The sequence below is a fragment of the Trichoderma camerunense genome (assembly GCF_050948025.1).
Source record: "Trichoderma camerunense strain CBS 138272 chromosome Unknown V8C40scaffold_7, whole genome shotgun sequence".
Lineage (NCBI taxonomy): Eukaryota > Fungi > Ascomycota > Sordariomycetes > Hypocreales > Hypocreaceae > Trichoderma > Trichoderma camerunense.
Genome location: NW_028145363.1, coordinates 640,302 through 653,080, shown reverse-complemented (window position 1 = coordinate 653,080; position 12,779 = coordinate 640,302). Strand labels below are relative to the sequence as shown.

Here is a 12,779-nt window from a genome sequence, read left to right as displayed (position 1 = left end):
TCCCTCCCGGCTCTCCATCGTGTGCCTCACCGGATCCAAGTCCGCTCCTGAACATCGTCCCATCGTCCTGCGCCTGCGCCATGATCTGAGAGGCGCCGCGCATCCGTTGCTGAGCCGCTTTCCTGCTCATGCACAATGCTCCTTTGGCCTCCAACTCGGACCCAATCGACTCGCCGTCGACTTAATCGAAAGCTGCCCCGCTAGGATTTGCGGCGGCCTCCCACCCGTTACACATTCCCCATCGAAGCTATCGCAGCATCAATCTATCGGATCCTGCCGCGGCGAGCAGCACGTGTCTAAGGGCGTTGAGAGCAATTAATTCGGCACATCGGCCATCACCCATTGCCTGCTCGTGGCCCATCGTCTTCCGTCTCCTGTCCTTGACATTAGCGATTGTCTGGACACATCTGCGATAACAATCGTCTCCTATACTACAAACAAGATACAAGCCCGCCGGCTTCAACCGTCACCATGGCGAACAACAATAATAACAAATTCCTTCCCATGAGTATCGATGCCATGCTCGATATGGAGCGGCAAGAGGTTCTGGCTCTGCTGGAGCGATCTAATGAGGCTCCTGCTCCGTCGGCAAGGGGCGGTCGGTCAGATTCGCCGTATGCAGCGCGTTCTCCAGTTCGGAGCATGCTGGACATTGCCGAAGAGGAGATTCCCCCTAGCAGCACCTCTTCGTCTTCCAACAAGACTACCACTGCCACTCAGGGCCCAGTGAGAAGCATGCTGGATGTTGATGCGCCGCCCTCCCCACAGCTGGTCCGCAGCATGCTCGATGTTAGTGGCCCCGTGCCGGACTCTCCTAGGCGGACGGGTAGAAGCTCAACTCCAAGCTCTCCTCTGATGCCCCCCAGTGAGCCCTTTAGACCTCAACAATCATCTAGTTTGGCGCCACATCCGCGAAGTAGATCTGATGCTAGCATCAAGTTCGCCGAGCCTGCACGTGGCCGCCGAAACGATCCGATTGCCAACTACCAGTTTTCTAGTATATACTCGCATGGCTCGGGTTCCCAATCCTCGGTGAAATGGTCGTCTTCGAGAAACAGCAAGCGAGAGAGCGGAGGGTCCCTAGGAGATATCTTGAGAGGCTCCGACAGTGGACTTCAGCTTCCTGTGGATAGAGGCCGATCTCCGCTTGGTGGCTCTCGCCTTTTCAACAACAAGTCCAAGTCACCCCAGACTCAAAATCGTCGTTGGGGAAGTAGGTCTCGATCACCGGCGACCTTTTCCACACCACAGCTGCCCCCAGGCCAGGCTTTGTTGAATGATGGCAAGGTTGTTAACCTCAATAATGCCTACCGGAAATTGTCAGATGCGAATCTCATTCAGTCTAGCGGAAGCTTGGCGCAATTGGCTATGCGAAAAAAGTCTGGGGAGGCTGGGGAGGGCAGGCTGGTCAAAGACTATGTTGGACCGGATGGCGAGCAGCTTGGGTCGAGTGACGAAGAAGAAGAGGAGTCATCTGAAGATGAGGATAGAGGCCGCAAGAAGTCTCCTCGGTCGCTGATACACGATACCGAGCCAGACAACAAACAGCCCGCCGCCGCCGGCAGCTCACAACCTGGGGGGCGGCAGGCACTGAGCCTGCTCGCAGCGGCTGAACAAGAACGTAAGCGAACCGAAGAGGCCTCGTCGAACGCGGGCGGCCAAAAGATGACTGACTTTGTAAACAGGATCGCAAGTGGCATCTCAGCAAGCTCAATACCAGTACCGTTCCTTGTTTGAAGAGCCCGAGATCAAGGTGACAACCGCCACTGGAGACACTACAAAGCCCTCCAAGGCCAACAGGGGCGTTCATCCTGCTACCAGCTACGACCAAGGGCCGCCATCGAGGACGCCTTCTGTCATGGACTCAGATGAGGAAGCCGACATGGACGACATCAAGAGGGCACAAAACCTGTCCTTCAACATGACTAATATTCTGGAAACGCCAGAAGCGCACCGCGCCATTCGCATCATCTACCGCGGAGACTACACTAGAATGGTTCAGGCCGCCGAAGAAGAGAACCACAGGCTGAGGAAATACCTGGTTGCGACCGATCTTAGTGATGAATCAACGCATGCCCTCGAGTGGGCGATTGGTACAGTTCTCCGAGATGGCGATACCTTGGTAGCCATCTACTGCATTGACGAGGAGACGGGCATCGTCACGGGAGAGGGTTCTCTGGTGCCAGATGAGTCAAAGGCGATGAAGGAGCAGGCAGCGGCCATCAACCTGATGGCAAACACAAAGCTGGTGCCGGGGCAGGTGAACTTGGTCTCTGAGTTTAAGCGCAGCTCAGGTTTTTACCTACGGGGCGATTCTAACGCTGGCACTCCAAGCGGCTCGCCCGCGCCGCTCTATCGGGGTGATCGCTACAAAGCCGAGCAGGAGCGTAATCGCGCGGTCCAGGAGATTACAGATAAGGTGCTCCGTCTCCTGAGGAAGACTCGGCTCCAGGTCAGGGTGATTGTAGAAGTCCTGCACTGCAAAAACCCCCGGCATCTCGTGACCGAGGTAATTGACCTTGTCAATCCCACTCTGGTTGTGATTGGGAGCCGGGGCCGAAGCGCGCTCAAGGGGTATGTGTCCTGCTTGAGCTTTATTTCTAGAAGAGGAGGGTTCGCTAACCAAAGACGTAGTGTCATTCTGGGGTCCTTCTCCAACTATCTGGTTACTAAGAGTTCGGTGCCCGTCATGGTTGCACGCAAGAAACTACGCAAGCAGTCCAAGTACAAGCGGACGCCGGTGAAGCAGGTGAACAACATCAGCAACCCGACGGCCAGAAGCCTGGCCAACGCCAAAGTAGACTAGAAGTCCGTCAAGCGGCAAAGCCCTTGAGCCTGCCAGGCGTCGTGGATCTTGACCGTCTGGGGCAAACGCAGAGAAGACTGATATCGCGGCTTTTATTTCCCCCACGCCCCTCCATTCCACACAAGGGTGAGGATGTGAGGATCTGTGACCGGGGGAGGGAGAGAGTGTGAGCCAACCACAACTTGAGCTGGTTGACCACGGGGGACAAGCGCACGTTACTATTGTATAAACTGGGTAGTTCAAGGGACGAACTAGCAGCAGCGGAGCCAAGGCGCGAGACGGCGTTGTCTTTTTTTTTTCTCTTTTTCTCTTTTTTATCAAGTATCCTTCTTACTCATTTTAGTCTCTCTTTGGGGACTAAAGTTGCTTTTTTTTATCAAAGGTGTGATGGGTTATGAAGTTTGGGTGTGCTGCTTCAAGGGCAAATCGGGTAGGAGTTGAACCAAACAGGGCGATGATAAAACCACAAATGGAAACATAGCGTCGATTTCTTTCTTCTTAGCCCGCTCATCTGATACACTTCACTAGCTTAATGCAACTGCGTCATATAGCATGCACGTGCTGAGTCCCTTGTATGAGCCATAATCAGCAAAGTGCCGTATTACTCTGCCCGTAGAAACATTGTTGAGCGTACGGTGAGAGATGACTTCTCATGTGACTCTGTTTAGCTCGGGTTTAGAGACTGGGTGGGGCATCTTTTTGGTGATGGTTGATGCACGGGAATAGGAATACTAAAGTAAGGTAAGGTATCTGCTAAGGTATGGAGTACCTGCTTGGTAGATCGATGGAGCATTCGAGTGGAATGTACAGCGTACCTAGTCTCTACAAAGACAAGTCGACGGGGTGGAATAAGGGTGCTAAGATGCAGTATCTGTATGTACCTACGTACGTTTACATGGTAGGAAGGGTATCTGGCTTTCTTAGAACTTACAAGGATGGAGGGAGGGATTCAAAAGGGTCCGCACCTTTGGACGATCCGCGGGTGACGAGGATCGACTGCGAGGTGTGGTGGCATGTCTTTTTTTCTTTCTTTTTCTGCGGGCGCCTCTCCCGTCCAAAAGCTTAGGTTTTCTGGCGGTTGTGGCACTACTAAGTAAGTTTAGTTTAGTTTCCCTTGATCTGACTTCCTGCTCCCTTTTTTGTCTCGCCCTCGGATGAGGAAAAGCGAGCAAGCGAGGAAAAAAAGCAAAGAATGGACGGACGCCAGCTCAAGGGAGGCAAGGAGGGGGTGGTGTGGCATATCCCACGAGATACTGTAGCTTGGCTTGTCTGAAAACAATGGGGCGATGTCAACTGCAAAGTGCGTGCATGTACTTGTACTCGTACATATCAATTAGTCTAGCAACGGAGAAAGTAGGCCGAAGAGATGCTACAGGACTGCCTTCATCATGGAGGGGTGGCGAAGCTCGGCTTGGGGAGAAGAAGAAGAAGATGCCCACTAATTGCGGGGTGATAAGATAACGGGAGCAGCCTAGTGGCTGGAAAGGGCCAGAGGGCGGGAAGATGGACGGGACTGGAGCGAGCAATAGCATTGAAGCAAGCAGACAGACAAGACCAAGAAACAAAACCGCCACCAGCCAGCCAGCCCGTGTCTTGTCATTGCTTGTTGATGCGATGCTGCAGGTAAGCTATGGCTGCATCGACGAATGAGCGGATTGCGCTCTCTCACGCTATTCCGGCTCTTTCTGCAGTTGCATGGAGGACACGGCACATACGAGTACAGTACGGTACAGTAGTGCTGCTGCAGCCCGCCATGGTGGCATCCTGACCTCTGCCCGTTTCTGTTCTGGGGCCATGGCAGATGGATTGACAGCAAGGACAGGCAGACACCAGGTGGGGGTTCGAGCTGGAGGGACCATGGACAGATCATGGCGGAGGGGAAGGGAAAGGCAAGACACTGCTGGGTCCCCCAGGGAGAGCGAGCAGAGCAGAGGGACTCAACCAAGGGGAGGGGGGGTGGCCTGTTCATATGGTCTGAAACGGCGGACGGAGATGTGAGCAGCACGCCTGATTGGCCGCGCCGGCTGGGTCAATGTCGTGCCACGAGGGCGGCCCAGCCTCTCACGATTGCTGCCACCCCAACACGGTCAGCCATTGCGCGAAGGGGAGTGGCCGCTGCCGGGGCTGGCGCCAATCTTCCAGTCACGACTGCAGGGCTGGGGCTTGGGTCGAGTCCCAGTGTTGGGAGAGGAAGCTCAGAGTTGGGTACGAAGGGGGAGGGGGATCTGGGCTTTTTTGCAGAGTCAGAGGCAGGGAAAGACGATTGTTCGGAAACAAGTCCAAAACAAAAACAAGAACCGAACAAGAGGGGAAAAAAGAAGAATAGCCGACGCTGACGCCGTTGCAAAGAAGACGCCGAAAAAAGAAAAAAAGCAAGGACAAGCCGACGATTCATCGCCCGTCTGCCACTCTCCCGCACCATCGATCGCTGCCCACTTCCACTGCCAGTGCCAGTACCAGGGTTGTTCGGATTTCCTGACGTCTTCTCTCTTCTCTTTCTCCAGTTCTCTCCTTGCAGGGCCACTGCGGAATCGACCGAGCGGGACTATCTAAGGTATTTAGCTCGTCGACCTTGGGAAGAAAGCCTGCCTGGGTCGACCGACCCTTTTCCCCAACCTGCCAGTCATTCCAACCACGCCTACGGATAACTAGTACCGTGTACATTCGCACATACTCCATCCAGACAGACACACGGCGTACACATACACCTACCGCACTGCCGGGGTCTGGACAACGCGAAGACTGACTGGAGTTGCAAGGCCAGGCCAAGCCCACGGCCGACTACCGACCGGTCGACACACCTTTCTTTAGTCCCATCCCGCTGGGCCTTGTCCGCCCTCAGACTCTCCCATGTATTCGCTTTTGACGGTGAATCAGCAGGTCTCCCTGATCAGCGTCACTGTCACTCCCAGCACCTTTCTGGCTGCGCTGCTTGTTATTCTCGTCTTCGTCAGCTTCTATCTTCCCCAGCTGCCATCGTTCAACCTGCCACGAATCACCCTGCCGCGCTTCTTAACCGCCGCAAACACCAACGACAACACATTGCCGCCGTCGCCCACCTCGCCCTCCCGACAGCTTGTACTGCGCGACCAGTCGCTGACCGTCTACCGCCGCGACAGGAAGGACTCAACATCCTCATCATTCAAAGACCGCTTCAGAAAGGAACCCAAGGACCACTACAAGGACTACAAAGAGAGGGACTACTACGCCAAAGAGAGCGACCATGGCCGATCCCCAAGAAAGGCTCGACGCCTCATTACGGGATTTCGAGACTCCGGCAAGCCCGCTATCTACGACGAGGAACTCATCCGTTCTCCCCCCCAGCGAAGCGGCGATAGAGGACGATCTCCTAGCGGACCTGGACGTCGCGTCCGCCGGTTCTTATTCTCCTCCAGCGTGGCGGAGACTCGCCAACGGTAGTCGAAGCAACGGTTTCTGGCGGCCGCCGTCGCATGATGCGCTCGGCGCAATGGCCCCGATGCGCCTGCACATGCGCAACACCCCGTTTAGCGATCGCGACGACGACGACGATGACGATGACGACCTGGACCACGACTTGGACAACCAGAACGATATTTTGCAGAGGGCGATCCGCACGAGGCTCCCAACCGGCAGCATGAGCCCGGACAAGGTGAGGAGCCGGAGTCCAGAGGGAAACAGGAGCGGCACATTGCGACTCGAGGCACCGACCCCGCCCGTTCTCGAGAGGATACTGGAGTCGCCGCCGCCGACGGATAACTGTAAGTTGCGCCGCGCATTTTCCTTGCCTGCTGCTGCTGCCGCTGCCGCTGCTGCCTGCTCTGCCTGGCGCGGCCCATCTGCATCTGCGTCTTCGTCTTGGTATCATCAGACTTAGACTTGGCGCCTGACTGTGTTGTCTTTTTTATGATAGACATCCGCTTCGCCGTGCGCGCTGAAGTCCAGCAGCGAACCGAACCAATTGAAACAGCCATTGCTTTCATCCGTAAACGCTACGCCGCTCTCACTGCGTCATGGACGTCTACCCTGTTTAGTGTGCTCCTCGCCGTCTGCAGCATCACAATGTTCAAGACGCTCATCCAGGAGCCTGCACCGCGGCCGGTCGGCGATCTCGTAAAGGTCGCTGGCATCGCGCGCTCCTTTGAGCCGCTCATTTACTATTCGGAGCATGCCATTACGCAGGTGCACGACTTGCAGGCCACCAGCGTCGCTGTCTGGGACCTCGGGGAGACGGTACGAACCAGTGGAATGAAGGATGCGTCGCTCATCGTTTCCGACCTCGACGCTCTCAGCGGCGCAATGAAGACACTTGCGACCGAGATGACCAAGTTTTTTGCTGTTGTCGATGGTGACATTGACGGGTAAGTCAATGGATAACAATCCTCCCCCTCCTCTTATTCTTATCGTCTCATCTTTCTTTCATCCTACCCCATCTCCCAATTGAGTCTTTCTTCCCCTTCCTTACTCCCCCTCGTGTGACCCTGGTGTGTCGAGAGAAGCAAACAGCAGAAGTTGACATGGGCGTTTGCGCCTCGTTGTACAACAGCATCCTCAATGTCATGGATTGGGCCAAGATGCATCTCAATCGCCTCCAGAGCGCCCCTTCTCCTTCCACCCTCTCCTCCGCTTACGATAATATCCACAATATGCTTTCTGAGGCTCATGTCCTCGAGGACGCCTCCGGTGCTCCCACGCCGATCGGCACGATTACTACGTACGTCTTTGGACTAAGCAACCCGCAGCGCGAGCAACGAATGGTCCAGCTACTGTTCAACGAATTCCTGTCGGTTCTCGAGGAGAGTGTTCGAGAGGAGCTTCGCTATAGCATGAATCTCTACGGTCTCTTCAACAGCATCGACCAGCACTTTCTCAACCTTGCGCGAACCGTCGCGCGCGAGACTTCTGCCCAGGAGGAGCTTCATAGCGACATGCTGGCCAGCTTGTGGGTGCGCATCCTAGGCACGCGCGCCGCCGAGCTGCGCAAGTTTGAACAGAACCGTGTGCTTCTGCGGGATGTGAGGGAAAAGACTGTCCGCAACAAGGGCATCCTGGTCAACCATCACAGCAAGCTCCTATCACTGCAGACGTCACTCGAAGGGCTCCGCACCAAGCTCATCTCGCCGCTTGTCCGCGGCACCAATGCCACCATCCTGACTCTCGAGGACCAGATCGACAGTTTGTCTGGCGTGAGGGATCATCTCTCGGAGATTCGACGCCAGCAGAAAGGAAAAGTCCTAGAAACGCTTTACGCCAGCGTGCCGAGCAAGCAGCAGCCTAGAAGTCTACGACTCGATGATGGCCGGGGCGACTTCCTCAGAGATTCGTAGTCCTCCTCCCCCCTTTTGTGTGTTCGCTTTGTTTTCTTGTCTTTTTTTCTAAAGGCGTCGAATCAATCATTCTGTTCTGGGGGAGGGGATATACAAAACTTCTTTGCTATTTATCCTTTTTTATTTTATCTTCCATGTCAGGCACAACAGCATGGCCTCATCGCCAACAGCGTGTGTGTTTATTTGGTCAGCGACACACTCTAGTGGAGTTACTGTTCTTCTTCTATTTTAATTGTATCTGTTGTTTTGTATCGGTTTTAAGGCAACCAAGGCATGGCTAGGCAAAGGACCAAAGGGTAAAGGGGGTGGTTGGCTTGACAAGCAAGGAAACCACCATTTTTACGGCGCTGCAACGGGGAACGGTAAGTATATACTATCCTTTCAAATCATTTGCTCTCTTGTTTCTTTTCTTATTTTGGTGGTTTTTCATTTTCAAGGAGGGAGTGGCAGGAAATAAGGGAGCGCACATTTAGGTGAAAAGCCGGAACACTCAAAAAAGTTTTTCACATAGATGTTCTTTTCTTCTTCATTCCTTTTTCTCTTCTTCTTTTTTTTCTTTTCTTCTCTCCTTTTTTCTTTCTCTCTTGCTGGGCGTGGAATTTTTATCTTTCATATGGCGTTTTTTTCTTTTTCTGTGAGTTTACCTGCAAGCCAAGCGAAATCCTTTCCTCTCCTTTTTATTTTTCCTCCTCAAAAACTCTCCTTACATCTTATCTATCCATCTCCTGTTCTCACATATTGTAGTATCTCAAATGTACTCGGCATGTGTGGTATTTTGTGTATTTTCAGTATCGGTCAAAGGGCAGGGCGTTGTTTTCTTCTTATTTTTTGTTTCATTTTCATTTATTTTATAACTCGGTGCCAAGGTTCGCCTTTTCTTAGATGAAAACGTGAACGTTTCTTGGTCGGGGCGCTGGGCTTGGTTGGGTATGTAACCAGTAGTTCTACCTCCTAGGTTTGGCAGTGTCAATTGAAAGCAATTTCGTATCCTTTAAAACATCTCGTCTATACACAAGAACTCTTTTCTTGATTAGAGAACGCGTAAGTAGTGTTTGCCGAGCTTGTATAAATCCAGCTTTAACAAGGTCCTTTAAGTATCTAGAGGGAAAGGGGGTTCACAACTCCACACTTCGCTATTCACAGTTTAATAAGGCACATACACACACAAGTTGTTTAACATGTTATCTATTAGAAAATTCCTAGAATCCTATCCGTTTCAGCCCCTGCCTCCGTTATTTTTGCCAGTGAGAGTGGACCATGTTCATGGGGGTATAGCCCAGAGGCAGCCTTCATAAAACCCGCAACGCCATCCCGGTGAGCCCGATTTTTTTGCCGGCGACGCTTTTTTCGTCCCGGCCAGGGCAAGGCGGCTTTCCCGCATTCCGAAAATACCACCTTCCAAACCACACAACTTTTGTTCATCCTTGAGAAAAATATAGCAAATAAGTCTATCCTTACATGATGCAATAGACTGGGCAACCGTGGCTATCATATTGCATCCCACGTAATCATTCGGTGACTTTTGAGTCCATCTCGCACCGTAGTCAAATTTTTAAACGACAAAGGAAACGATGTTGCGTGTCAAAGGCGGCAAGACCGGCTCTACCTAAGCCTTGGTCTCCTCCTCCTTCTTCTCGGTACCAGTAGCCTGGGACTTGACGTACTCGTCGTAGACGGCCAGCGCCTCGTCAACCTTGGCCTTCAGGGCAGCTTCATCCTCAATGCTAAGGTGGAAAAGTCAGTATTACAAATTCGTCTCCAAGAAAAAAAGGGGGGGAGGGAAGCTTACAGGTTGACAAGCTCGGAGTTGTCCATCTCCAAGAGCATACCGGTGATCTTGCCAGCAAGTTCAGAGTTGATGGCCTGAATCTTGGGGAAGATCAGCTCTCCAAGAATCTGCTTCTGCTGAGCAGGCTGGGCAGCAGCAAGCTGAGACTGAAGCAGAGAGGAAGTGTTGTTGTCGCGAGCAGGCTGGTTAGGGAAGTTGCCGTTGCGACCAGCGTTGTTGTTACCGCCGTTGTTGTTGCGGCCCATGTTCTGGCGGTTGTTGGGGGGGTAGCCAGGCATTCCACCCTGGACATTAGGAGGCATGCCGGCGATGTTACCACGACCACCCTGAGGAGCACCACCGCGGCCTCCGGCAAGAGCGGCAGCCTGCTGCTGAGCCTGCTGCATGGCAGCCATGAACTGAGGAGTTCCGGGCTGTCCAAACTGAGGAGGGAACTGGCCGGGGATTCCGTACATGTTGGGGGGGATTCCCTGGGGAACGTTACGGCCACCCTGCTGGGGGTATCCGGGGAATTGGCCAGGGCGACCTCCCTGAACGTTGGGAAGAGGCATTCCGGGCTGGGGGAAAGGCATGCCACGGCCACCCTGGGGGATGAAGCCTGGCTGCTGGCCAGGAGCATAGAAAACGGGGGGCTGCATGTACTGCTGCGGCATACCAGCTGCCGCCGCCGCCTGCTGCATCCGCAATTGGTTGCGAGCCTGGATACTAGCCTCAAGCTGGCTCTTGCGGACGTCCTTGCGCTGAGCGAGGGCAACGTACAGAGGCTTGTTGTTGATCATCCTCTGGTTCATCTCGGCAACAGCCTTGGTGGCATCGTCGGGGTTGCTGAAGCAGACGAAGCCGAAGCCCTTGCTCTTACCAAGCTTCTTGTCGCCCTTCTTTTCGGCCTTCTTTTCGGCGCTCTCAGCAGACTCGGCCTCGTTCTCGGGCTCCTTCTGGTTCTCCTTGTCCTTCTCCTGGTCCTTGACCTCCTCGTCGCCCTCCTGAGGGGTGTCCCTCATGACCTTGGCAGAGGTGATGGGGCCAAACTCGGCGAACATCTGTCGGAGCTTCTCATCGTCAACATCGTCATCAAGGTTCTTGATGTACAGGTTGACACCCTGGTACTTGTTGGCCTTCTCAAGGCGCGCGGCCTCATAAGACTTTCGCAGCTCCTCTTCACGCTCGTGCTTCTTCTGGGCACGGCCAACATACAGTTCCTGGCCGCGGAAGTCCTTGCCGTTGAGGTCCTCAACAGCCTTATAGGCAGCTTCGTGGGTGGTGAAGTTGACGAAACCGAAACCGCGAGGCTTGCCCTCCTGGTCGCGGGCCAGAGAAGATGAGGTAACATCGCCAAACTTCTCAAACAGCTCACGGAACTCGTCGTCGGTGACATCAGGTCCAATGTTCTTCACGTAGACGTTGGTGAAGTTGGCCTTCATCTCCTCGAACTTGCTCTGGCGGTCCTTCTTGGGGATGTGGTAGCCGACGTAGACCTTCTTCTCGTTGAGCAGCATGCCGTTGACATGCTTGATGGCCTGAGCAGCAGCCTCATCGGTCTCGTAGTGAACGAAACCGTATCCCTTGGAGTTTCCGTTCTCATCCTGGGCAACCTTGCAGCTGAGAATGTTGCCAAAGGCAGCAAAGGTGTCGTGGAGAGCCTTGTTATCAATGGCAACGTCCAAGTTCTTGATGAACACATTGCCCTGGCCAGTCTTGCGCAGAGCGGGGTCACGCTGGGACCACATGATACGGCAAGGGCGGCCCTTGATGAGAGTGTAGTTGAGCTCCTCCAGAGCCTTCTCGCCATCGGGGGTGGAGTTGTAGTTCACATAGGCGTAGCCAAGAGAGCGGCGGGTGACAGCGTCACGGCAGACACGGATGGAAGCAACGGCTCCAATCTGAGAGAAGAGCTCAAAGAGCATGGCCTCGGTGACGGAGGGGTCAAGCTCTCCAACGTAGAGAGAGGCCGAGTTCTGGGGGTGAGGAGCGGTGGTGGGGGTAGGAGCAGAGGCATCCTCAGCACCAGCGCTGACGGCAGTGTCGACGGCAGGAGCCTTGACATCGCCGCTGCCATTGAGGGATGTGTTGTTGAGATCGCTGGCGAGCTGGTCAACAGCGTTCGAGGCGGTGTTGGCGGCCATTGTATCGGTTGACTAAATCACGGGTATCAAACAAGGCTGCAAAGAGACAGGGTCAGCGGCTGAAAGGAGGAGGAAGAGAGCAACGTGGTTCGCTGGGAGAACTCTGCCAGCAGAATACCCGGAAATCAGCATAGACTTACTGATTCAGGAAGAGAATGAGAAAGAGGAGTGCTCGGCGAGTCAGAATAGACAATCTGCAGGCTGAGCGACTTGGTGATAGAGGCAACTGGGGGGAGTTGTCTCAAAGGATAGGATTTGTTTTGTTTTTTTGTTTTGTTTTCTGCGGTGACTGCTCGTCGACGTCGCGGGGGGGTTTGAAAGTGGCGGGTAGGGTTTTTTGGATTTTTCAAATTTTTTTGGTTTTCTTGATTGAAAAGAAAAGAGCAAGAACAGAGAACTAGGTCGAAGACCGTACCTCTGAACTAACCTGCCTTTTATGGGTTTGTGTTGTTTGGGATAAAGTTGGGCGTTGTGTGGAAGAAGAGGAAAAAAAGAGATTTTTCAACCACTTGACATTTTTTTTTTCGCTGGGCTGCTAAACCTGTCTAGCGGTGGAGTGACCTTCCGTGCCTCCTTAGCGGCGAGTTGTGACTTCCTACCAGATTTATTAGGGTATCACAGTCCGGCACAGTGCAGGACACTGCCGGAGCTGCCACTAAAGCACCCTAACAAAGAGCCAAAAGGTACCAGCTGCCGTGCATGGCAAAGTAGCCGATAGCAGAAACTTCCGCGCTTTGTGCATCTCTTTGTTAGAG

General features: G+C 53.7%; 4 protein-coding genes across 4 annotated transcripts; 3 read left to right on the top strand and 1 right to left on the bottom strand.

Annotated features, from left to right (window-relative positions):
• Positions 1-471: 471 nt before the first annotated feature.
• Positions 472-2,806, top strand: V8C40DRAFT_264874 (universal stress protein; the record flags this gene model as incomplete). Its single annotated transcript, XM_083219576.1, has 3 exons — positions 472-1,621; positions 1,686-2,574; positions 2,635-2,806. 3 exons carry the CDS (start codon positions 472-474, stop codon positions 2,804-2,806), a joined length of 2,211 nt encoding a protein of 736 aa, XP_083074160.1.
• Positions 2,807-5,656: 2,850 nt separating this feature from the next.
• V8C40DRAFT_242560 (uncharacterized protein) lies at positions 5,657-6,020 on the top strand (the record flags this gene model as incomplete). Its single annotated transcript, XM_083215247.1, has 1 exon — positions 5,657-6,020. A coding segment is annotated over one exon (364 nt), but the record flags the coding sequence as incomplete, so codon positions are not given.
• A 439-nt stretch (positions 6,021-6,459) lies between these two features.
• On the top strand, positions 6,460-8,330 carry V8C40DRAFT_202785 (uncharacterized protein). The gene is made up of 2 exons (XM_083212002.1): positions 6,460-7,146; positions 7,332-8,330. Exons 1-2 carry the CDS (start codon positions 6,692-6,694, stop codon positions 8,110-8,112), a joined length of 1,236 nt encoding a protein of 411 aa, XP_083074158.1. The 5' UTR covers positions 6,460-6,691; the 3' UTR covers positions 8,113-8,330.
• A 951-nt stretch (positions 8,331-9,281) lies between these two features.
• Positions 9,282-12,568, bottom strand: V8C40DRAFT_242550 (polyadenylate-binding protein). Its single transcript, XM_083215246.1, has 3 exons — positions 12,165-12,568; positions 9,902-12,036; positions 9,282-9,836 (listed from the first exon to the last, which is right to left on the bottom strand). The coding sequence occupies exons 2-3, from the start codon at positions 12,022-12,024 to the stop codon at positions 9,719-9,721; spliced, it is 2,241 nt and encodes a 746-aa protein (XP_083074157.1). The 5' UTR covers positions 12,025-12,036; positions 12,165-12,568; the 3' UTR covers positions 9,282-9,718.
• Between the last annotated feature and the right edge of the window lie 211 nt (positions 12,569-12,779).

What these genes read in the sequence shown, in the direction of transcription:
- V8C40DRAFT_242550 (XM_083215246.1), bottom strand. Translation starts at nt 12,024, where the DNA reads ATGGCCGCCAACACCGCCTCGAACGCTGTTGACCAGCTCGCCAGCGAT. An exon ending in AACTCCGAGCTTGTCAACCT is followed by an intron (nt 9,837 to 9,901) that starts GTAAGCTTCCCT and finishes TTTCCACCTTAG; the next exon opens with CATTGAGGATGAAGCTGCCC.
- V8C40DRAFT_202785 (XM_083212002.1), top strand. Translation starts at nt 6,692, where the DNA reads ATGATAGACATCCGCTTCGCCGTGCGCGCTGAAGTCCAGCAGCGAACC. An exon ending in GTCGATGGTGACATTGACGG is followed by an intron (nt 7,147 to 7,331) that starts GTAAGTCAATGG and finishes GTTGTACAACAG; the next exon opens with CATCCTCAATGTCATGGATT.